The 23,699-nt window shown below is 40.4% G+C and overlaps 1 protein-coding gene across 3 annotated transcripts in view; it reads left to right on the plus strand.

The window, feature by feature from the left end:
- The window catches only part of LHFPL3 (LHFPL tetraspan subfamily member 3), a 427,282-nt gene that overhangs the window by 287,596 nt on the left and 115,987 nt on the right, over positions 1–23,699 (plus strand). For all 3 annotated transcript variants that reach the window (XM_034766197.1, XM_034766205.1, XM_034766187.1), the window contains exon 2: positions 6,191–6,427. In XM_034766197.1, the coding sequence (XP_034622088.1) occupies positions 6,191–6,427 (237 nt within the window). The remainder of the gene's footprint in view (positions 1–6,190; positions 6,428–23,699) is intronic.

The following is a 23,699-nucleotide window of genomic DNA, read 5'->3' on the forward strand; positions in this document are numbered from 1 at the left end:
ACCAGTTATTTCTATAGCAATTAGCTTTTTTATAAATAGAAACAAACTCATAGGTGCACAATTTTAACAGTGAGAGTAATTAATCATTGGAACAATTACCAAGGGTTGTAGTGGATTCAACATCACTGGAAATTTTAAAATCAAGATTGGGTGTTTTTATAAAGGATCAATCAGGAACTACTTTGGGGGATTCCTATGACCCTAGGAAGTCAGACAAGATGATAACAATGGTCCCTCTAGCTTTATAATCTATGGTATTTTCCATGAAAATATGTCTTCTGTATTTGAGGAAAGTATCTGACCATGAACTTTAGTTACTCACTATTTCAACCTGAGCATGTAAAGTACTACAGGGGACTCTGATAATATTTGATTGATCTGAGTGGCAAGTCAGTCAATGCCATAAATAACTCAATCTGTTTTTCCAGTCTCTCTGAAAGTGTCATTTCTGTACCCTTCCTAGTGTCTTCCATTTCCAGGAGCTGAAATTTTAGACTCTGCCACCAATTTCAGTGATTTGTCTTGTCACTCACAGCCCCGAAGAAACTGACAACTCATGGCAGACATTTGTTTGAGGAAAAAGCTATTAAGAAAATGTATATCTGGCATTTTTTAGTTATATTTATTAATTAATTATTACAGAGCTTGAAAGATTTATCAAATGCCTACTAGTGTTAGCCAGAGGGACAAACCTATTAGCCTACGTCTGATGTGAAAGATGGGGGAAGATCTATCAGTGAAGTTCAGGGGCAACAACTCCATTGCCTTGACTGTTGCTCCTAAGCAAAAACAGAGTAAAACGGACATGATTCTTATCGGTTTCACTGCTCTCCCCCCGCCCCCCCAAGAGTTCTAAGTAGTGGCAGTGAGATTATTCAGCACCTTGTCAATTTCACTCTGAGGATTGGGGAAGCTATAATGAGCAGCAGAGACACTGGAATAAACTGTCTGCAAGCTCAGGAAGACTGCTAATAGGTTACATTCCTTTTGCATTTGCAATTAGGCTAACATAAATCTAACTTCTTTTTGTTGTGGTGGTTGTTAATGGAGCCTAAGTTTTGTAGAAATTGATGGTTCATTCAATAAAGACAGCTTCAGTCACTGAAAGCTTCTGGGATTTTAAAAATATCTGCTGTTAAAGAATTTCTGCTCAATCAAGTGGAGTTATTGTTTACATATTTTAGTTGCAAACAATGGACCATATCCTGCAGACTTTACTACATACCTTTTTTAGGCTATGCTCCCATTGAAATCAATGGAAGTTTAAATAAGACCTGCAGGATCAGGCTCTGCATCTGTATTACCAAGAGATTTCTCTGCAGTTCAATTGTAATTGCAACATAATTTATCTTTTTTAAATGGTTTCTATTTTTAAAAGATATCTATGAATCCAAAAGCTGCTTCCTTACAGAGAATATTGCCTAATCCTCTTTAGAAGGATTAAAATGTAAAACATTCTAGCAATACAAAAGAGAATCTGTAGGTGGATTTTATACCTGTCTTTTCTCTCTTTAAAAATTTTTATATTCTTGCAGCTGAGAAATGAAAAGTTACCGGAGTCATAGTATCAGACATGCGTATATCTTTTTAGGAATTAATTGCAGAAAGCTTTCCTAAGTTATTTTATTTATGTTAACCTCTAAAGTTGTGACATGATTCCTGCATCTGAAGATGACACCTAACGCCTCAATCCTCCAAGGTATTTGGGAACTTGGGAGTTAGGTGCCCAAATACCTTTGAGTATCTGGACCTACTTTCTCATCCAGTAGAAAATATCTGAACTGTACAGAGAACTGAGAGAGGAAATATTCCACTTGCACTGCATCCTGGAATTACAGGATCAGCTTCACCTTTGTTTAAAATTTTACACTAAGGCTTTTATCCTGCAAAAACTTACACATTGGCTTAATTTTACAACTGCAAGTAGTCCCCCTGATTTCAATAGTAAAGTTAAGCATGTGCATGACTGCTTGCAGGATCGGACCTAAAAGAGTTTATCTTCAGCTATATTTTCTAGCTTAATTGGAAATGTGAGAATCTTATTTAAGAAGCTCTGTACAGTATTGCTTAGCTCAGGGCATGTATTCCTAATAACCTAGATAAAGAGGCACAAAGTCTAAATCATTTCCAGGAAATACTTAGGGCCTATGTTTGATGTGGCATACATTAAAAAACATTCAAATTTCAATATTTTCCAATTGTCCCCTGTCATAAACGGACAGTTAAGGGTTAATTCCTCTTTTACCTGTAAAGGGTTAAGAAGTTCACATAGCCTAGCTGACACCTGACCAGAGGAACCAATGGGGGGACAAGATATTTCAAGGGGAAGGAGGGAAGTTCTTCTTTTGTTCTATTCATTAAGTTCTGTGCCGGAGTGAAAAGATCAAGGAATCAACCAGGGTAGTGAGTATTAGAGAAGGAATAAATTAGCTTATGTTTATTTCCTTTTGTGACTTCATTTTGCATAAGAGGGGGAATTAAATTGGGTTTTTCTTTTGTGTAACTAAGGTTTTAGCCCAGAGGAAAATCCTCTGTGTTTTTGAATCTGTTGTCTGTGAGAATAGCTTGCATGCTAATCTCAGAGGTATTCCTTTCACCCTTTTCTTTAATTAAAAGTCTTTTCTTTAAAACCTGATTGATTTTTCCTTGTTTTAAGATCCAAGGGGTTTGGATCGGTGTTCACCAGGAAATTGGTGGAGAAGTCTCTCAAGGCTACCCAGGGAAGGGTTATAGTATTTGGGAGGGAGATATTTTGGCGGGGAAGACAGAGTTCCCAAATGACTCATAAATGGTTGTTTAAATGATTTGGTAGTGTCATTTTGGTGGTGACTACTGTAAACAGTATGTAAACTGTTCTTTGTGTGCAGTGGTTGCTAGTATGTAGCAAATATTTATCTACAGTTATTTCAATTCTAAGTACTATAGGTAAATATTGACTTTTTCATGGGGACTAGTTCAAAGGAATTGTGAGAATTTAGTGTGTTTCAACAAACACATATGAGAGTGATCTTATGTTTCAAAGGGGAGAAGTAATTTTTTAAAAATATAAATAACCGGTTCAAGCAAGAAAATTATTGTATAATTTGTCTATTAATTCTTTGGTGATATGAGGAAATTGAGTAAATAAATTAAGGCAGTCAAAAGGCATTTTAATTTGCTCAACCAGCATGTACTCAGCAAATCACTGTAGGTCTAATTGTCCTAGAAAATATTACAGGAAGATATATTTTCACACAAATGAGCTCTTCAGTAAGAATTCGTAAAATGCATTAGGTGCGAACAGGTTTTATTAATCAAACAAACAAATATTAAAAACATTATTTTTCCAGCTTCCTTCAATAACTCACTTTTGTGATGATCCTAAGAAAAATGCCATTCCTAGTTGATATTTGCACTGTCTCTTTCATACTATCTCATCATAGCAATTGAGAGAATCTTAATACCCATTTCTATTTATATTCCAAGACCTGAGTGCCACTGAGCAACAAGTATTTTGGGTTTTTGGGTGAGGTAATTTTTTTTTTTTTTTGCAAAAGAAGTTGGTTTTGTTTGGGTGTGGGAAAAGGGGAGGTGTGTGAACTGGTAGACTTAACTTTGTCTTGAAATGGAAAGAACTTGTACCACCTCCTAAAAGTTCACTGTAGCACCAGCAGTCGTAGAATAGACACAGGTTAACGTTCTGCTCCTAATATCACAAGTTATAACATACGTACATCACTAGATCAGAATTTGTCCAACAACCTTTTAGAGGGCCTGAAGTGACTTATATGTACATTTTTCATGAATCCAGCTAGTTCCTTTGAATTATCCATTGATGCAGGCGGCTTATCGCAGAATATTATATACTGTGCATTAAGACTCACAAAAAAATTCAGTGTCCATATTTGAAACATGCATTCAACTTCAGTGACATTATAGAGGCCATTGAAAGTTTGGATATACTTTTAGAAGAATAGTGTGCCCCAGTATACCAAACAGCCAGATTGAAGAGGCAGAGGTTTGCACTGGAGATAAGACATGCCTCCGAGCTAGAAAAGCCAGAACAGAGACACTAAAATGGATAATTTAAAGCACATAGATTTGCTGATTTTCATTTAAACAGTACTGTATATACTAATAAATTAACTAATTTAACACAATTTTTATCTTTAGATTCTTCCTTTTGTATTGCTTTTAAAAAAAAATTCAATGGTATTAATTACATTCACTTAGGCTTGGTCCACACTGGGGCAGGGGATCGATCTAGGAAACGCAACTTCAGCTACGAGAATAGCATAGCTGAAGTCAACGTTTCCTAGATCGAACTAAGTTTACTTACTGTGGGTCCACACAGCGCAGGCAAGCTCCCCCATCGACAGCGCTTCCTCCTCTCGGCGAGCAGGAGTTCCGCAGTCGACAGGGGAGTGCTTCTGGGATCGATTTATCACGTCCAGATGAGACGCGATAAATCAATCCCAGAAGATCGATCTCTACCTACCGAATCAGGTGGGTAGTGTGGACCTAGCCTTAGTCATGATGGGCCTGACTCCACAACCTTTACACCGAGTATTACTGACACAGGTAGACCCATTAACTTCAGTGAAATTATCTGTGTGAGCAAGAGTTCTACCATTGGACCCCTTAGGCATACAATTCAAGCATGTTGCCTTGATATGAAATGTGTCCTCAATACTAATTGTGCAGTTCTCTAATCCAAACATCCCCTCCCTCCTCTAAGGTGAATGTCAATGCAGAATGATTTAAAATTGCCTGTCCTTAAGATGGTGGGCCTGATTTTTCACTGCATTACACCAGACACACATCAGTATAATGCCTTTGAAACTACTGGCTTGGTGCAGTTATTTCTGTTTAGCACTCCCGTCAAATAGTTTATCTTTTAACTTCCCATGAGATGTCAAGTACATATTTTCCCAATCAATAATGCAGATTTAGTCAAGTAATAACTCAGTGGAGGGACTCCACATATGCTCATATTAGTAAGGTTTGGGAATTTGTCTTTATGCTGTTTTCTCATCCTAGCAATTGAGGGAAGCCAGACAACCACCACACTTGCAAATGCACTCACACAGGAACAGGATAAAAGATAAAAACACCACCTCACCTATGGGTGGACACTGTTCACAAAGTGATCACTCTATATCTGACCTTTTAATCCACATCCTCAAAGGAAACCTGCACAACGCTTTCAAAAGACAAGCCTGGGAGCTTAAATTTATAACTTTGCTCGACACTAAAAATCATGGACTGTACTAGAGATACTGGATTTATGGCTTATTACAACAATCTGTACCTCCCTATCCCTCTCTTTTTGTCATATTGGGCCACTCTATCTTGAATGATCCCTCATAATATGTGCTGACTACTTACACTGAACAGTCTGTTCCACCTTGCATTTTGCTGTGATGCTGAGAGCACCTTTCCCAGACCTGAAGAAGAGCTCTGTGTGGTTTGAAAGCTTGTCTCTCTCACCAACAGAAGCTGGTCCAATAAAAGATATCACCTCACTCACCTTGTCTCTCTTGTATCTGAAGAAGTGAGGTGAGTAAGGTTTTTACCCACGAAAGCTTATGCCCAAATAAATCTGTTAGTCTTTAAGGTGCCACCAGACTCCTTGTTGTTTTTGTAGATACAGACTAACACGGCTACCCCTGATACTTGTCTCTCTAATATCCTGGGACCAACAGGGCTACAACTACACTACATATAGCTGAGATTCCTGTAATTTATGGAGTATTTCTCTGTTTTTTCCATTTGTTTACTTTTGGGCATTTGACAGCACTTTATGTATATTCAGTTTCACTGTTTTCCCTGTATAATCAGCTAGTTAATCAGTTTTGTCCTTTTTTGTGTGTGTGAGTCTTTCATGCAACAACAAAGAAGAGAAAAACGTTCTGAGCAATAGGAAAATGAGATTTTAAAACCACAAAAATTGGCTGGGGGTTTCAGGTACAGGACTTTAATTTGTTTCTTTAGTTTAGTGAGTTTCAAGTTGGTGCTGTGTCTAACTTTTTTACATTTAATATTTAACTTGATTTCGTAATTGTGTGACATATTTATTTTTTAAGGAACCTATTTTTGAAGTTCTAGATAAAACGGTTGTGTTTTAATAATAAAGTATGTAGCTATGCAAAAAATGAAAGTTTGGTCACATCATTCCATTATTCTCCCTTTGTTTTTGTTTTTTTCCAAGCTGCCTGTCTCGTCCTGGGCTGTATGATTTTTCCTGATGGCTGGGATTCAGATGAGGTAAAACGGATGTGTGGTGAAAAGACAGACAAGTACACACTTGGGGCTTGTTCAGTCCGCTGGGCATATATCCTGGCTATTATTGGAATCTTGGATGCCCTGATCCTCTCGTTTCTGGCATTTGTGCTTGGCAACAGACAAGACAGCTTGCTAGCAGAGGAACTCAAGTTGGAAAACAAAGGTAGGATTGCTATAGGAACGATACTACTCTGTGCTGCCTCAAGGGCAAATACTTAAAAAAACAATTATCTCTCTTTTTAGCAGAATATAGCACACTTTCTTATGTTGTAATTTGCTGGGTGATTTTAATAATTTTTTAGTTCCCAAATCAAAGACCTCCTTAAGTTACAATAATTTCTGCTCTGTTAAAGAACTTGCTGATTTGTACTTAACATTCTGGAAGGAGTAGATAAAATATTTTTTTCATATTGTTTTGTATTTCATTAGCATTGAAACTTTACCATCTTCATCCTTGTCCATACGCCTCTCTACATTTGTTCTTATTTTGGTTCCTTTAGGATTTTGCATTATAATTATAAATACCTGCAATATACTAATGCACAGTATGTTACTGTGCAATAGAAAGTAACAAAGGGACTGGATGGCGTGGGAGACTGGTAATGAGCTATGTAATGGGATAGCCCAGGGGTAGTCAATAGGCAGACCGTGGGCCAAATCCAGACCACCAGATGCTTTTGAACGGACTTTGAAATCTTTTTATTTACTTATTATCATTATTGTTGTTTTGTGTTGTTGTTGTTGTTATTTTCTCTGAAGTCTGGACCTTGACTATACATTGACCAAGAAATTTAGACCTTGACAAAAAATAATTGACTACCCCTGAGATAGTCTATGTAATGAGGTGCCATGGTCTAGTGGATTGATAACACTGCTCTACAGCCAAAATGCTTCTGAAATAAATGTAGTCAAACTTTACTAATTCTGGGTCACTGAGAACGAAAATGATGCTTAAAATTGTTGATTGGCTCTAGTTTTCAAGATATGCTATTGGGTCAGTATATACGACCCTTGACTTGGGAATGGCGGAGGATAAGTGAGTTATAAAGGGAAGGGATCTCAATTTAAACCAGAAATGACTAAAATACATCTTTGACTGGATCTATGAATAAATCTATGACTGGGTTTGGACAGTACTTGCTTTTTAGGCAAAACAATGAATGATGAAATCTGAAGCTGGTACTGCATCATATATGATATGAATTGCATCATGTTATTCCTAGAAGTCATGGATGATGCAATCATAACGAAGCTTACATCACTCTGCTGAACAAATTGCCCTATATCAGCTCTAGAAATCATACAGTGTCGTGCTCTCTTCTTTGTCAGTGTTTGATTTTGCAAAGGGACACATTTCTGTTTAGCCAAAGTGAGCAGAGATGCCTCGTACTTGTGTGAACAGTGCAGATAACTTCTGCTATGTTTGTGGTGAAGTGACTTTTGCATCACAAAAGCGCAGTATAACCACTATGGTTAAAAAAGCCTATCACCTTTATTTTGGCTGCAAAATTGGAGATCAGGACCAGAGGTGGGCCCCACACATATGCTGCAACACTTGTGCAACAAATCTTGGCCAGTGGTTGAACAGGAAAAGGAAATCTCTGCCTTTTGCAGTGCCAATGATTTGGAGAGAGCCAACAGATCATACCAGCAATTGTTACTTCTGCATGGTGCCTCCAGTTGGGAAAGGTGTATCAAAGAAGAAAAAGTGGACTGTGCATTATCCAAACATTCCATCAGCTATATGCCCAGTACCCCACAGAGAAGGACTGCCGGTTCCTGATGCACCAAAATCATTCTCACTTGAGTCAGATGAGGAAGAGAAAGAGGATGAAACTTCTGGTCCTGAACCATCAATGTCACAGGACCCACATTTTCTCCCATCCTCCTCCTCTGAACCACACCTCATAACACAAGGTGAACTGAATGACCCTGTCAGGGATTTGGAACTACCCAAGAGTAAGGCAGAGCTGTTGGGCTCCAGACTACAGCAGTGGAATCTCCTGGCAGGTGATGTTAGGGTTTCCATGTTCCGTGACCATCAAAAGGATCTTGTCCCATTCTTCTTCATGGAAGTGATCTTGTAGCCTGCAACAAAATCGATGGTGTGATGGCAGCCCTCAACATCGTTCACGATCCAGATGAGTGGAGACTGTTCATTGATTCATCGAAGACGAGTCTTAAAGCTGTTTTACTGCATAATGGCAATGTTTTGCCATCAATTCCAGTCGGTCATGCAGTCCATATGAAGGAAACCTATGACAACATGAAACAACTTTTGAGGTGCATAAACTATGACCAACATAATGGCAGCTTTGTGGCGATTTGAAGGTTGTTGCTCTCTTGCTTGGTCTGCAGACTGGATACACAAAGTACTGCTGTTTTCTCTGTGTATGGGATAGTCGTGCAAGAGATTCCCACTACATCAAGAAAGATTGGCCACTCCGACAGTCATTGGAGCCTGGGAAGAAAAGTGTTCAGCATCCACCACTTGTTGAATCAAGGAAAATTTTGTTACCACACTTACACATCAAGCTGGGTCTGATGAAGAACTTTGTCAAGGCCATTGACAAAACACAAGCAGCTTTCAAGTACCTCCATGGAAAATTTCCAAGGTTAAGTGAAGCTAAGATAAAGGAAGGTGTCTTTGTTGGTCCTCAGATTCGTGAACTTCTTCGAGATGATGCATTTGACCATGCACTGCGTGGCAAGGAAAAGACGGCATGGAAAGCCTTCCAGTTAGTGGCAATAAATTTTCTCGGAAACAACAAGGCAGACAACTACAGGTTGTTGGTGGAAAACCTCCTCAAGGCATACAAAAGCCTTGGTTGCAACAGGTCACTAAAGATACATTTTCTGCACTCTCATCTAGATTTTTTTCCACCAAACTGCGGAGCAGTGAGCGACGAGCACGGCGAGCGATTTCACCAGGACATTGCAACAATGGAGAAACGCTATCAGGGCAAATGGAGCCCATCAATGCTTGCAGACTATTGCTGGACAGTGACAAGAGATGCTCCATTTAATGAATACAAGAGACAAGCCAAGAAGCGCCGAGTAGACACTGAATAGGACTAAACTATGTACATAATAGTTTTTTGCCTTTTGTTTCATAATACATTTTATTTATATAACCCTTTTGCTGATTTTTAAAGTGTTACATAAACAGGACAGGTGAAATATTATCATGTAAAGCAACCATAAATACATGAAAAGACCTAGGTTTACAATTTACGATTAAAACTCTACTATCTACACAATATACATAGACATAAAATGTAAAAACTTAAATATCTTAGAAACAGTAGCCAATCAGTTGTTTTAATTGTCATATTTGAATTCAGCACATCAAAATACATAATAAATAGCACATTTTATCTCTGAAGCAGACAACTTCTCAAAAATTGTAGATCAGTGTAACAGAGCTCCAAGCCACAACACAAAAGTTCTAACCCCTGTTCTGATTTAACTCACTGTGTTACCTTGGGTTGGTTTCTTAGCAACCTCACATGGATGTGGGGTAGGCTAATAATTGAATGTTTATACAGTGATTTGGGAATGTGGCATTCTCCACCCCTCAGAAGCCAGTAGAAGCTAAAAGCTGTTACTGTGTGAAAGCTGTTTGGCAGCCTACATTGTGTATAGCAGTTCATTTCAGTCCTGTTCCTAATGCACAGCTATCCACATCTCTGAAAGCACCTTCACAACTGTGCCAGTTAGCACCAATTGTAATCGGGCAGCACACAGAGGCCAAAGACTGATTTGACTTGAAGACTGAACTACCCACACAACTCTAGGACTCGCTAGTGCCCTATTAATGTTAAGGTGCCTGGGAAGGCTTGTATTGTCATTGCCTTTAATCTGCATGTTCTGTGGATAAACTGAGGGCTTCATTTTCCAGGTCTGTCAGTGTGGCATCTTTCTACAAGAATGACATTTACTTACCATTTTAAAAGGAAATTATGATAAGAAAATTTATCTCTGTGTCTTCTAAGTATGGCAAAAGCACATTTAGCATTTTTCTCAGTATACAATTGAAACTAGAAGTGCACAGGGTCAGAATTTTGGCTTGCTTATCTGAATTCCACCTACCAGAATTTCAGATATACTTTTTTTTTAATGTATTGAACTATGTCTTTAATGAACATAGTAATTCAAAGTATACAGCTAGATGATAAAACACTTTCCCCCTTAAATTTGTGAATGTTTGTGTGTATCTTAATTTATTTCCCGAAATTTGCCTTTGCTCCAATAGAATTATATGATTATACCACTTTTATACCAACTGACGCTGGGGGCGTACATTACAAAAGACTTGGGTCTGCTCTAACCAATGCCAGCTGCAATGGCCCCTTAAGAGCTCTTCAAAAATTACTGGAGTGGACAGCATCCTGGCCACTCTCTTAGCATGCCCTGTGCACCAGGGAGGCCAGATAGCATGGCATACAGGTGGCTGTGCTAGCTCTACATCAGCCAGAGATTCCCCTATGGAAAGGGAATGCCCAGCTGTCCACTTATGTCATCTTCTACCACAAAAGGGCCAGGCTATGGACCAGAGATCTGTCTCCACATTTTCTGATATTGTTATGGAGTAGCTAGGCATGAGAGAATGCAATAACATATAAGCATAGAAACATTAGCTGATACAGAAAAATCACAGTGCACAGGGTCATTATTCGAGATTATTAATGGTTATAATTGTAAGATTAATCTTGGGCCCAATCTTGCAGTCCTAACTCAAGCAAAACTCCCACTGACTTTAATGACAGTTTGTTTGAGTAAGCCCTTTGTACCAGAATTATTTCTGGAAATTGGAACAAGGAAGTGTATACAAAACAAGAGGGTAAAGTAAAATGACAAAATCACAGAAAAGAACAGTCTGTACTCTTCTGTGTTTTTGACATTCAGAGTAGCTAAATGTTAATAGGTTAATGAATGCTCAAAAATAAGAAACATGTCTTAAAATTCTGAACGGGAGAGGACTGAGACAAGTGTTCCATATGCAAGACAGCTGTGTTTTTTTCACCATTCTTACTCATCTCTAGTTTACTCAGGTTTGAGAGTAAATCTACCACACTGGCCAACATATGTTCTAGGTTTGATTACTATAACAGAGTCTGGAATGTAGTTTTCTGTGTATAGTCTATATGCACTTTTTCTGATATGTAAGTTCTGTGTTAGAATCTGTATATTTTTCCACACAAAATCAACTGGAACCTGAAGGAAAGAGGCATCTTTAAAAAGACTTTCACATGGTACTTATGCCATTTATGAAAAGAGAGAACAGAATAGCTGTGCATATTTTGCTGTTTGTTACAGGAACCAACAGTAGTGGCTTAAAGCACTGTATGTTATCAAAATTAGTGGCAATCAGAGTGATAGCACACAGAATAGGAATTTATCTTGGTTTTAGGCTTCATCAACACCTGGACAAAGACTGTTATGGCAGAATGTTCTAGTTCCATGCACGTTATGAGGCATCAATGTATAAGCTTTCAGGATGAAACTCTCCTCTACTCAGGAAGAGTTAGTTACCCCATGCAGTAAACTCCACACAGAGAGACGTCAGTGGGATTGTGTAGGTTAAAGCACTCTCTTTTGACTGGATGGGCTGTCAAACCAACTTTTCTGATGTCGAGTATCAGAGGGGTAGCCATGTTAGTCTGGATCTGTAAAAAGCAACAAAGAGTCCTGAGGCGCCTTAAAGACTAACAGATGTATTGGAGCATAAGCTTTCGTGGGTGAATACCCACTTTGTCAGACGCATGTGTCAAGGCTCCTTCCCCACTCTGAACTTTAGGGTACAGATGTGGGGGCCTGCATGAAAACTTCTAAGCTTAACTACCAGCTTAGATCTGGTCCGCTGCCACCACTCCCAATGTGTTAATTCCCTTCCCTGGATAGCCTTGAGAGACTCTTCACCAATTCCCTGGTGAATACAGATCCAAACCCCTTGGATCTTAAAACAAGGAGAAATTAATCGTCCCCCCTCCTCTCTCCCACCAACTCCTGGTGGATCAAGATCCAACCCCCTTGGATCTAAAAAACAGGGAAAATCAATCAGGTTCTTAAAAAGAAGCCTTTTAATTAAAGAAAAAGGTAAAAATCATCTCTGTAAAAACAGGATGGAAAATAACTTTACAGGGTAATCAAACTTAAAGAGCCCAGAGGACCCCCCCCCTCTAGCCTTAGGTTCAAAGTTACAGCAAACAGAGGTAAACACCCTAGTAAAAAGGTACATTTACAAGTTGAGAAAACAAAGATAAAATTAACACGCCTTGCCTGGCTGTTTACTTACAAGTTTGAAATATGAGAGACTTGTTCAGAAAGATTTGGAAAGCCTGGATTGATGTCTGGTCCCTCTTAGTCCCAAGAGTGAACTCCCCCAAAACAAAGAGCACAAACAAAAGCCTTCCCCCCCACCAAGATTTGAAAGTATCTTGTCCCCTTATTGGTCCTTTGGGTCAGGTGTCAGCCAGGTTACCTGAGCTTCTTAACCCTTTACAGGTAAAAGGATTTTGGTGTCTCTGGCCAGGAGATTTATAGTATGGTACACAGGAGGGCTGTTACCCTTCCCTTTATAGTTATGACAGCATGCGTATTCACCCACAAAAGCTTATGCTCCAATACATCTGTTAGTCTTTAAGGTGCCACAGGACTCTTTGTTGCTTTTTACAACTTTTCTGAGGTTCCGTGGAAGGGCAGAACAGCTACAGGAAAGGAGGGTTAACACTCATGCTCACCTTTTGAGACCAGATGGTCCCAGGTGAGCAGTTTGAACTAGGGGTTTCCCAGCCTAAAAAGCCCACAGAGAAAGGGAATAGTGTGCTAGGCAGGAGAGCCAAAGACAGAGACAAGAGTGAGTTGCTTCTTGGAGACGGGGCAGTGGTGTCTTAGCTGAAGTTTCTGTAAGAAGGAATTTCCTGTGTGCAGTTTTCACCATCTCTGTTGCAGGTGAACGGGACTTGGGTACATTTGGTAAATAAATAAATGACACTAGAATATCCCTTGCTGATTTTTACCTTGCCGATTTTTGCTCCAAAGGAAAACTGAGTTTAAAAATCCCAAAATCTGCTACTGCTTAGCAAAGAAGCAACAGTGCACTTGCGAGAGATCCTGTATGACGAAGTACTCTTCAGCTGTCATGCCATGCCTAAGAAAGATAGCTTGTTCACATACACGTATGGCTTATAATAAATGTGCATTAAATACAACAAAAACCCTTACATGTTTCTATCAGGCAGATACAGAAACATACAAGTCCGAGTTTTCAAACTTGGGTGCTTAACTATGGATTTGGATGCCCAATTTTAGGCATCCAAGTTGGAAAATTATGGCCACAATGTATACAAAAATTCAAATAGTCATCATCTAACTGAATCAGGCATGCTGGGCTCCCTTGTTCTCCAGGTACTCACAATAAGCTCAGTTGTTCCCCTTCATTCTACAGAATCAAATCATAGAATATCAAGGTTGGAAGGGACCTCAGGAGGTCATCTAGTCCAACCCCCTGCTCAAAGCAGGATCAATCCCCAACTAAATCATCCCAGCCAGGGCTTTGTCAAGCCTGGCCTTAAAAACCTCTAAGGAAGGAGATGCCACCACCTCCCTAGGTAACCCGTTCCAGTGCTTCACCACGCTCCTAGTGAAAAAGTTTCTCCTAATATCCAACCTTAAACCTCCCCCACTGCAATTTGAGACTATTGTTCCTTGTTCTGTCATCTGGTACCACTGAGAACAGTCTAGATCCATCCTCTTTGGAACCCCCTTTCAGGTAGTTGAAAGCAACTATCAAATCCTCCCTCATTCTTCTCTTCTGCAGACTAAATAATCCCAGTTCCCTCAGCTTCTCCTCATAAATCATGTGCTCCAGCCCCCTAATCATTTTTGTTGCCCTCCGCTGGACTCTTTCCAATTTTTCTACATCCTTTTTGTAGTGTGGGGCCCAAAACTGGACACAGTACTCCAGATGAGGCCTCACCAATGCCAAAGAGGGGAATGATCACACCCCTCAATCTGCTGACAATGCTCCTACTTATACAGCCCAAAATGCCGTTAGCCTTCTTGGCAACAAGAGCACACTGTTGACTCATATCCAGTTTCTCGTTCACTGTAACCCCCAAGTCCTTTACTGCAGAACTGCTGCCTAGCCACTTGGTCCCTAGTCTGTAGCAGTGGATGGAATTCTTCACTTGTCCTTGTTGAGCCTCATCACATTTCTTTTGGCCCAATCCTCTAATTTGTCTAGGTCCCTCTGTATCCTATTCCTACCCTCCAGTGTATCTACCACTCCTCCCAGTTTAGTGTCATCTGCAAACTTGCTGAGGGTGCAATCCATGCCATCCTCCAGATCACTAATGAAGTTATTGAACAAGACCGACCCTTGGGGGTACTCCGCTTGATACCGGCTGCCAAATCCCTTGAGGTCGCCTGAGATATAAAAATCTAATATATGTAAAATTTTGCTTTAAAAGTTGGCACTTAATTTTCTGTAAAATAACTCCTAAAATTTAACTATTTTTCTTCTAGTCTCTTTCCTTGATTGACATTTTCATTTCCTTGCCTTGGCTGCCCACCACTCTTGCGTCCTTCATTTGTACAAGCTTAGGAGTGATCCACGTCTCCTCTAGCTCCATGCTCAGGGTGTTTTTTAATGCTTGTAACACAAAACCAGCTTGACCAGTTGTATTCCTACTTTACAAGGTAGAGGAAAACTACCTGGGTGCTATTCTTCAGTGAATCCATTGCTGCAGCCAAACACTACATTTACCAGATAAGCCAGGCAGACCTGCAGAGCTGGGACTAAGATCCTAAGACAAATGTTTATTCTTAGGTGCCTAAAAGGAAGAGTCATATAACTACTCCACTTTTCATAGGTGCTGAATAAAAATTGAATCACTCATTTCGGTGCCTAAGTTTAGACGTGGAAACTTGGAAATCCTTGCCCTAGTTGATAGTTCCTAAACACAATTCTCTGCCATTTGAACTAAGGCAAAAAGCTCTGTTAAAGTGGTAAAAGACTCAGATGTTCTCTTTCAGCTGCAACCAGCCACAAAAAAGTCAAGCTGCTCATACATACACTATAATCATTACAATTAGATGCAATTGCTAATTACTTTGTTTAATTACAATCCGTTTTCTTCAAATACAGCCTACAACATAGGCCCTGCACAATGAATTTACAAGGCTTTTTAAACATAAGGGAAGTTTGAAGCGTTAGTACCAAGACATTTTTGATCCAGAGGTTCGCAAGGAAATCTTAAATGCAAATCCAAAAAAATGTAATGACCTATAACTAAAAGGCAGTTTAACTGTGTCTCTCAAAACTGTATCTGAAAAAATCTCCATCTCCAGCGTAAACCTGGCTATTTTCAGGTTATACCCACCTTGCCAGCCAGAAGTATATGGGAGATAAAAATAAGGCTGCTTATGATTGCAACCTTAACTGTGGTGAGAACATCACCTCTCCATAATGAGGAACCTGCCTACGCACAGCACTGCATGTGAGGTCTAACCACAGCTTCATCAAGACAAATTATAACCTCTCTGTTGCTACATGTTATACTTGCAGTAGAGCATTCAATTTCCGGCCTTCCCCCCCCCCCCCCCCCCCCAAAAAAAAAAAAAAACCCAGTCTGCTGTGGTATTAAATATATTGCCTGTGTCTAAACTGCAGTGGTCATCTATTTCAAGTAATATAACTCAACACATCCATAGTACTTATGGACTACATTTTGACCTCAGATACGTGCACACAAATCCTATTGATTTTAATGGAAGAGGTGTGTATGTATTAGAGGAATTAATAGGATGCCATACTTTCTATGCATTCCTATGTCTCAACCTGCATTAGGATCTGCTAACACGATCTCAACACCTGTGCGAAGTCATGTGGTCAATACAACTCCACACAAGCATAGGAGTTTTTGTGACCGTTCTTGGGGTACCCAGGATTGTAAGTCACCTTGTTACACTCACCCTGGCAGCTGGGGGTGTCTTGACTGTGCTTAACTGGGTGTCAGCTCCCTGACACTGCCAGGCTGTTAGCCCAGAGGAATGTGTGTGAGCAGCTACGCCAGGCCTTACTTTGCCTTGCAAATTAACAGTAGATGCACCAGAGTCCCTAAGCCCCTTTGAAGTGTTTCGCTGTAGTATCCAGCCCCTTCTCCACTGAACACTCATAGACATACCAGGTCAGCTGTCCCCAGGGGAACTGTGTGCACACCAGCTTGGATGATTCAGCTCAGGATCAGCACCTAGCTTAATATCACAGCACTTAGATATAAAATAGTGAAAAGAAGGATAAGTTTATTATCACAGATTCAAGTAATAGTGAGTAATGATATTGGAAACAAAAGGTTACATATACAACAAAATTATTACATGCTTTTTAGAGACTAAACTTGACTTAACAGGTTAACCTCTTATCTAAAGTTTTATCTTAGCTAGTGTCTTCAGAGGCAGATTAGGGATGTGTGGGGCCCTGGGCCACAGCAAGTGAGGGCCCCTCCCTACCCCTTGCACCTGCAGTCCCCCCTCTGCCCTTCCCAGCGCTTCTGCGGAAGAAGCACCAGGCGAGGGGAGCAGGGCAAGCCCCCAAGCCCTGACCCCGTTCCCCAACAGGAGCGCCGGGTGGGTGGTTGGGGCGCGGGGATGCCTATTTTTCCCAGGGCATCAATTGGCCAGGACCCTAGGCACGGGCCCCATTGGCCCAGTGACTAATCCACCACTGAGTGTGTTTTGCAGTGTTTCAACCAAAGTTGGCTGAGATCCTGTTTTCATGAATGCAAATGCACTACCCATTTACTTCCTAAGTGCAGAATAAGAGGGTGTCTTCTTTGTCTTCTACTTATAGTCCCAAAAGTTCATTGTCTGTACTCAGAAATAGGATAACTCGCTGTGGCTTGTTTTTCCTGTGTGCTGCTTCTCTATTGACTTTTTTCAAAGTAGCAGCCGTGTTAGTCTGTATCCACAAAAAGAACAGGAGTACTTGTGGCACCTTAGAGACTAACAACTAGCTAACTAGCATACAGAGTGGAATAAATATGGTAAGACAACTCCCACCTGTTTATGCTCTCTGTATGTGTGTATATATATCTCCTCAATATTTATTCCACTCTGTATGCATCCAAAGAAGTTGGCTGTAGTCCACGAAAGCTTATGCTCTAATAAATTTGTTAGTCTCTAAGGTGCCACAAGTACTCCTGTTCTTTCTATTGACTTTGCATCTTTCCATTGACTTTGTATGTAAAGGAGTATCCACTGTGTTAACTTACAATGCTTAATTAACAACCTGATGGAGAGAGAGAGGTGAATAAACATCCTTTGGCTGACAGAAAATCTTTCTCCACCTCTGCTGATACCTTTATACAGACTCTAAGAACATATTTTCAGTATATATGCATAAATCCTTATATAGTGTCTTTACATAAATTTCACAACAATATTGACCAGTGTGATCCCAGTTGTCATTTAAGACCTCACATGACATTCTTTGAGGAACCAACATGTACATACCAGAATCAGGAAATTCCTGTAACGCCCTTGCCAGTTGGCATTAAGGGGTTTTTGGGCCACTGTCCTCACTAGTGGGTTCCAATGGAGAAATGGGTCCAGGATAGTAAACAGAATATAACTTAAAATTATCAGGAAGAGACTGCTGTGGTGCTAAACACAGACTCTTAACTTTTGCTATTGAATCTACATGGTTAAACCCCACCTATTCAGATACTATAGCAGAATCAAGGCCTTTGTTTAGAACCGATAGAGAGAGAGTGTAGAGAAGAGTCATTAAGATTACAGAGGAGTTAGAAGAAATAAACTATGGCGAAAGATTACATACATTAAATATGCACCGCCTTGTAAAATAGTCTGCTTATACAGTAGTACGTAAATTCATAAAGAAACTTACCAACAAAAGGAGGAGAAATTGTTCTAATTTGCTGGCAACAGTAAGACTAGAATAAATAAAATATACTGTATAATGGGATTTAGAAAATATGTATATAATTTACCAGTGAGATTAAAATAGAAGCCTTCAACAGTAAATTAAAGTAACTAATGAAGTAAAGGACTATCCTGCACTAGTGCAGGGTGATGTATTGGATAATCCATGAGTTCCTTTCCAGCCTGACTTTCTGTGATAAGATGAAATCCCCTCTCCCCCAAACATATGCATGCATTAGTCTCCATAAAAATATGAAAAACCATGAATTAAGGGTGCCCGCTCCCCACTGATTAATGAAGGAAGAGTATGAAGAATAGCATTCTGCTTCATGGAAAGAGGGATCCCATGCTGCTAAACTCTGTGGGGAGCCTCATTCAATAGCAATATTAGAGAAAAAAATTGTCGTCCTAATGAATTAGTCGAATGAGGCACACAATGCTGCCACATCAAGGCATGCTGGTAGAAGATTTTTTCCCTAATTAGATTTAATAATGCCTAAAATTAAAAATAATGTTGACTGCCTGTATTATATGTAAAAAAAGAACGAAAGGCTCAGAAGGTAGGAGATACAATCCTTTTAGTGAATTGAGGTCTGGGATAAGCTGAAGTAATACAGGGCACTTGGCTCATAACGGATTTTTCCCTTGATCTACATCTCTATTCTCTACGTCCAGGCCTAACTTGAACCCCTTTAATGACAAAAACACTGTTCACATCAGCTGCATATCTTTCTAACAAATGCAGCACAGAAGAGGCAGAATACACAATATTGGGCCAAATTAATAGAGTTGCAGGTAACTTGAGCCAGGGCTGAATTTGTTCCACTATATCCAGAGGAACAAAGCATTGATTGTTGAAGGTGTATATTTTAAATCCACAGCTATTCAGGTAGTTTCTATAAGCAGGAGGAGTAGTGAGTGGCATAAATGTAATGTGTGAGTGCCAGGGTGAGGAATGAGTCCCAATAAACTGCAGGATAAAGAACATGCAGTAAAATCTCATCCCAACACTAGAAGTTGCATTAGAAGTGATGTTGTAGTCTTATGATGTATGTCCAAAACTGAATAAAAGTCAGGGAATGTTTGCTTGCAATGCCTGAGCATAGCCTGTAGGCCCCCTCCAAAATTTTAGGGATTGCATTAATAAATAAAGAAAATAGAGTTTGAAACAGAAACTCATTTATCTCACTTTATTTAGTCGTCATCTCTTCTTGTGTCTTTCCACCACAATCATAGTTTTTCCAGTGTTGGGCACATAATATGGCCCAGGTGCGATTGTCAATGGTGCACAGTTCCTCCAGGAGCCAGTAGACCAATAGATGTTCCATGGTTTGTGTTTCACCACAGTCACATGTGTCTGTATCACTGGAATAGTCCCACTTTCGTATATTGACTTTTGACCTACTGATTCTTGTTCAGAGGTGATTTAAATATCTCCAGGTCAACCAGTTCTCCACACCTGCAGGAAGGCGTTCGGCAATGTCACTTATGCATTTGGTTTGTTCTCTTAGAGTAATTCAAGCCATGAGTGCCGTATTTCCAGTCATGTAGCCGTCAGTGATTTTTGAAGTGGTTTCATTGCAGCTAGGAAGCTTTTTCTCTGGTGCGGCCACGTGGTAGATGTCTGGTATCTTCAACTTGTCATAATCATTCCATTTTGCTTGTGACTGCTCTCCTGATATCCGGTGGAGCAATTCCAGCAAGCACATAAAGGCTGTTCACGTTTGTTGATTTTAGACATCCTATGATATAGTGGCAGCTGTCATTCAGCACAGAGTCCAACTTCTTTGAATGAACAGCTCTTTCCCACACCAGACATACGTATTCGGCTGTTGAATAGCAAAGTGCAAATGCAGCGGTTCTTCGTGTTGCTGGGTTGGTTCCCCATTTTCAATTTGCAAGCATCTGGAGTATGTTATTCAGGGTACTAACTTTGCCTCTTGCTGTAGGATTAGGTGCTTTTCAACAAGTTGTGATAGGCACTTATCCAACAAGTTAGAATAAAACACTCATACAGTCAGGGGTGAAAGTAACATAAAAGTCTTACGGGGGCCTGGCTCCGGGCCTCTGGAAGGGGCAGGGCCTCGGGCAGAAGGGGCGGGGCCTCATGCTTTAAGGATCCTGCCAGCAGGGCTGCCAACGGGGTGGGGGGCAAAAGGGGCAGTGATGTTAAAGCACTGCTGTGACAGCCTTTAACGGCAGCTGTGTACAGGCCTGTACCGGCAGCCACTTCTTACCGTTATGCCATACGGCCCACTTTCACCTCTGCATACAGTTTAAAGAGGTGACATAGTAGTGATATAGACCTGGAGTTCTTCAGCTCCATTGTGTCCTTTCCCACCCTCACGAGTGCAACAACACATGCACATCGTCAGAACTTGAGTACTTTGTATATAGCTGACCATATGGCTCCAATGGTGTTTAGTTGTGATACAAAACTACACATTAAAGCAATACTTTCTAAAACATGAGTCAAAAGAATGACTTACAAATCTGAAAAGGTTCCAACCAATGATGTCACCTAGGGTTTCTTGAAATGAATTCTTCTGCAACACCTGTAAGCTGTCAATCGTCAGATTTGTCCTTCTGTACCAGTAAAATCATACCCCACTTGAGCCATGATTGTTTCTGAACTGACTTTAATGATCTTTCTGAAAGCTGACAGTTGGCTTCCAGCAGATGAAGCAGAGCTATCAGTCAATCCTGATTGAAATCGTTATTATACGTTTGAAGCATGCCTTGAACTTGTGTTTCTGTTACATTTTAGAGTTATGAGTGTCAAGATTTGAATCATTTTGTTCAAATGTTGATTGAATACTGGACACTGTAAAATCAATTACTTCAAAATAGCTGTAGTTCTAAAATTCTTTTGCTGAATTTGGGTAGTTGGTTTCTCCTGTATCTATCTGCATTTTCTTGAAATTTTTTCTCTTTCTGAAGCTCAGGCATTTCAATTATCTCCAGCTTTAAACTGTTCTGGTAGATTTGTTACTGGAATAAATTATAGCTTGTATTTGATCAGATGGCCTGAAGTAAATTAAGGGCCATTTTCATTCTGAAAAAATTGACCTTCTGTTGCTGAGATGCCAGCCCCTCCTTTCCTCTCATGTCTTAGTGAGAGCAAATTAATATTGTTATCAGGGCCGGCTCCAGGCACCAGCTTGGCAAGCAGGTGCTTGGGGCGGCCACTCCGGAGAGGGGCGGCAGGTCCAGCTATTCGGCGGTAATTCGGCGGACGGTCCCTCACTCCCGTTCGGAGCGAAGGACCTTCCGCCGAATTGCTGCCACAGATCACGATTGCGGCTTTTTATTTATTTATTTATTTTTTTTTTGGCTGCTTGGGGCAGCCAAAATCCTGGAGCCAGCCGTGATGGTTATTGGCTCCCATTTGTGTACAGGAGATCTGGATGTTGTCCAATTCTGTCTCCTTCTGGTCATCACTGGAAGGAGAAGAGGAGGGATAGAGAAAGGACTCATACAGTTCTCCCGACAGAACAGAGAGCCAACAACCACCTTTGTTCTCTTCTATATTTGCATTAAGTTCAGCCACAGAAGCACCTCAAAATAGACACTGCTGTTGGACCTAAATGTGCTGTGAGCACTCTCTGCCTTCTCATATCCTTGCAAGTTTTCCTCCCCAACTCCCTGAACTTGCTGTGCAAGTCTGTTACAGTTTTGCACTGTCTGGTCTCAGGTGTTAAGCACATCTCAAGCTCTGGATCAATACAAATAGAGATTTACAATCCAAAGAACATTCTCCACCTCTTTGCAATATTAAGGCTCTCTAGGTCAAAAGCAGGGCCTAATAGGTAGACAGCATTCTTCAACTACTTAATAAATCCAGCAGTATTGCTACCTGCAATAAAGAGTAAAGGTAAATAATTTGCTGCTTCCTGAACACAGCAGCAATAGTCCAGATGCATTTTATTACATTTCTACCTTAGTGATCTATAAGATGAGAGTGATGAGTGCACATTAGAGATGAACTGTGAGAAACAGCAGCATTATGCAAATACCTGATACCTTGGATGCATCTTTAATCTATAATACACCTCTACCTCGATAGAACGCTGCCCTCAGGAGCCAAAAAATCTTACCGCGTTATAGGTGAAATCGCTTTATATTGAACTTGCTTTGATCCACCAGAGTGCGCAAACCCCACTCCCCTGGAGCACTGCTTTACCACGTTATATCCGAATTCGTGTTATATCGGGGTAGAGGTGTATATGTAGTACAATAGTTTCCTATTTAATGATGACTTTTAAAAACATATGCTTAGAATAGAAAGCTAGTATAGCATAATTGAAAATAATTAATTTTATATTAAATATTTAGTAATGGTACTCTTTATTTTAAGTAACTCATGGATCCAAAACATGAATCTTTGGGGCAGGTTAAACCCGATCCTGCAGTTCTCTCTCAGGGAGCAAAATGTGTAGGAGTTTTGCCCATGTAAATTGAATCCATTATTGCAAGTCACAAAAGTTTTAAATGGCCCTGAGAGTCTTATTTAAATTACTGACAGAATTCTTTGAGTGCAGTATTTCAGGTATCATTTCACAAATGTTTTAGGAGCTAGTATTTGATATGGTATCAAATAGTGGCATGCTTCCTTTGAAGATCTAATATAACACTGTGCAATAATGCCTTGCTAATACACCTGCAAATAAAACTCTGGTAAAGTGCAAAAGATCATAGAATCATAGAATATCAGGGTTGGAAGGGACCTCAAGAGGTCCTCTAGTCCAACCCCCTGCTCAAAGCAGGACCAATTCCCAACTAAATCATCCCAGCCAGGGCTTTGTCAAGCCGGGCCTTAAAAACCTCCAAGGAAGGAGACTCCACCACCTCCCTAGGTAACGCATTCCAGTGTTTCACCACCCTCCTAGTGAAATAGTTTTTCCTAATATCCAACCTGGACCTCCCCCACTGCAACTTGAGACCATTGATCCTTGTTCTGTCATCTGCCACCACTGAGAACAGCCGAGCTCCATCCTCTTTGGAACCCCCCTTCAGGTAGTTGAAGGCTGCTATCAAATCCCCCCTCATTCTTCTCTTCTGGAGACTAAACAATCCCAGTTCCCGCAGCCTCTCCTCATAAGTCATGTGCTCCAGACCCCTAATCATTTTTGTTGCCCTCCGCTGGACTCTTTCCAATTTTTCCACATCCTTCTTGTAGTGTGGGGCCCAAAACTGGACACAGTATTCCAGATGAGCCTCACCAATGTCGAATAAAGGGGAACGATCACGTTCCTCGATCTACTGGCAATGCCCCTACTTATACAGCCCAAAAAGCCGTTTGCCTTCTTGGCAACAAGAGCACACTGTTGACTCGTATCCAGCTTCTCCTCCACTGTGACCCCTAGGTCCTTTTCTGCAGAACTGCTACCTAGCCATTCGGTCCCTAGTCTGTAGCAGTGCATGGGATTCTTCCGTCCTAAGTGCAGGACTCTGCACTTGTCCTTGTTGAACCTCATCAGGTTTTTTTT

Source organism: Trachemys scripta, chromosome 1 (genome assembly GCF_013100865.1).
Source record: "Trachemys scripta elegans isolate TJP31775 chromosome 1, CAS_Tse_1.0, whole genome shotgun sequence".
NCBI classification, from domain to species: Eukaryota; Metazoa; Chordata; order Testudines; family Emydidae; genus Trachemys; species Trachemys scripta.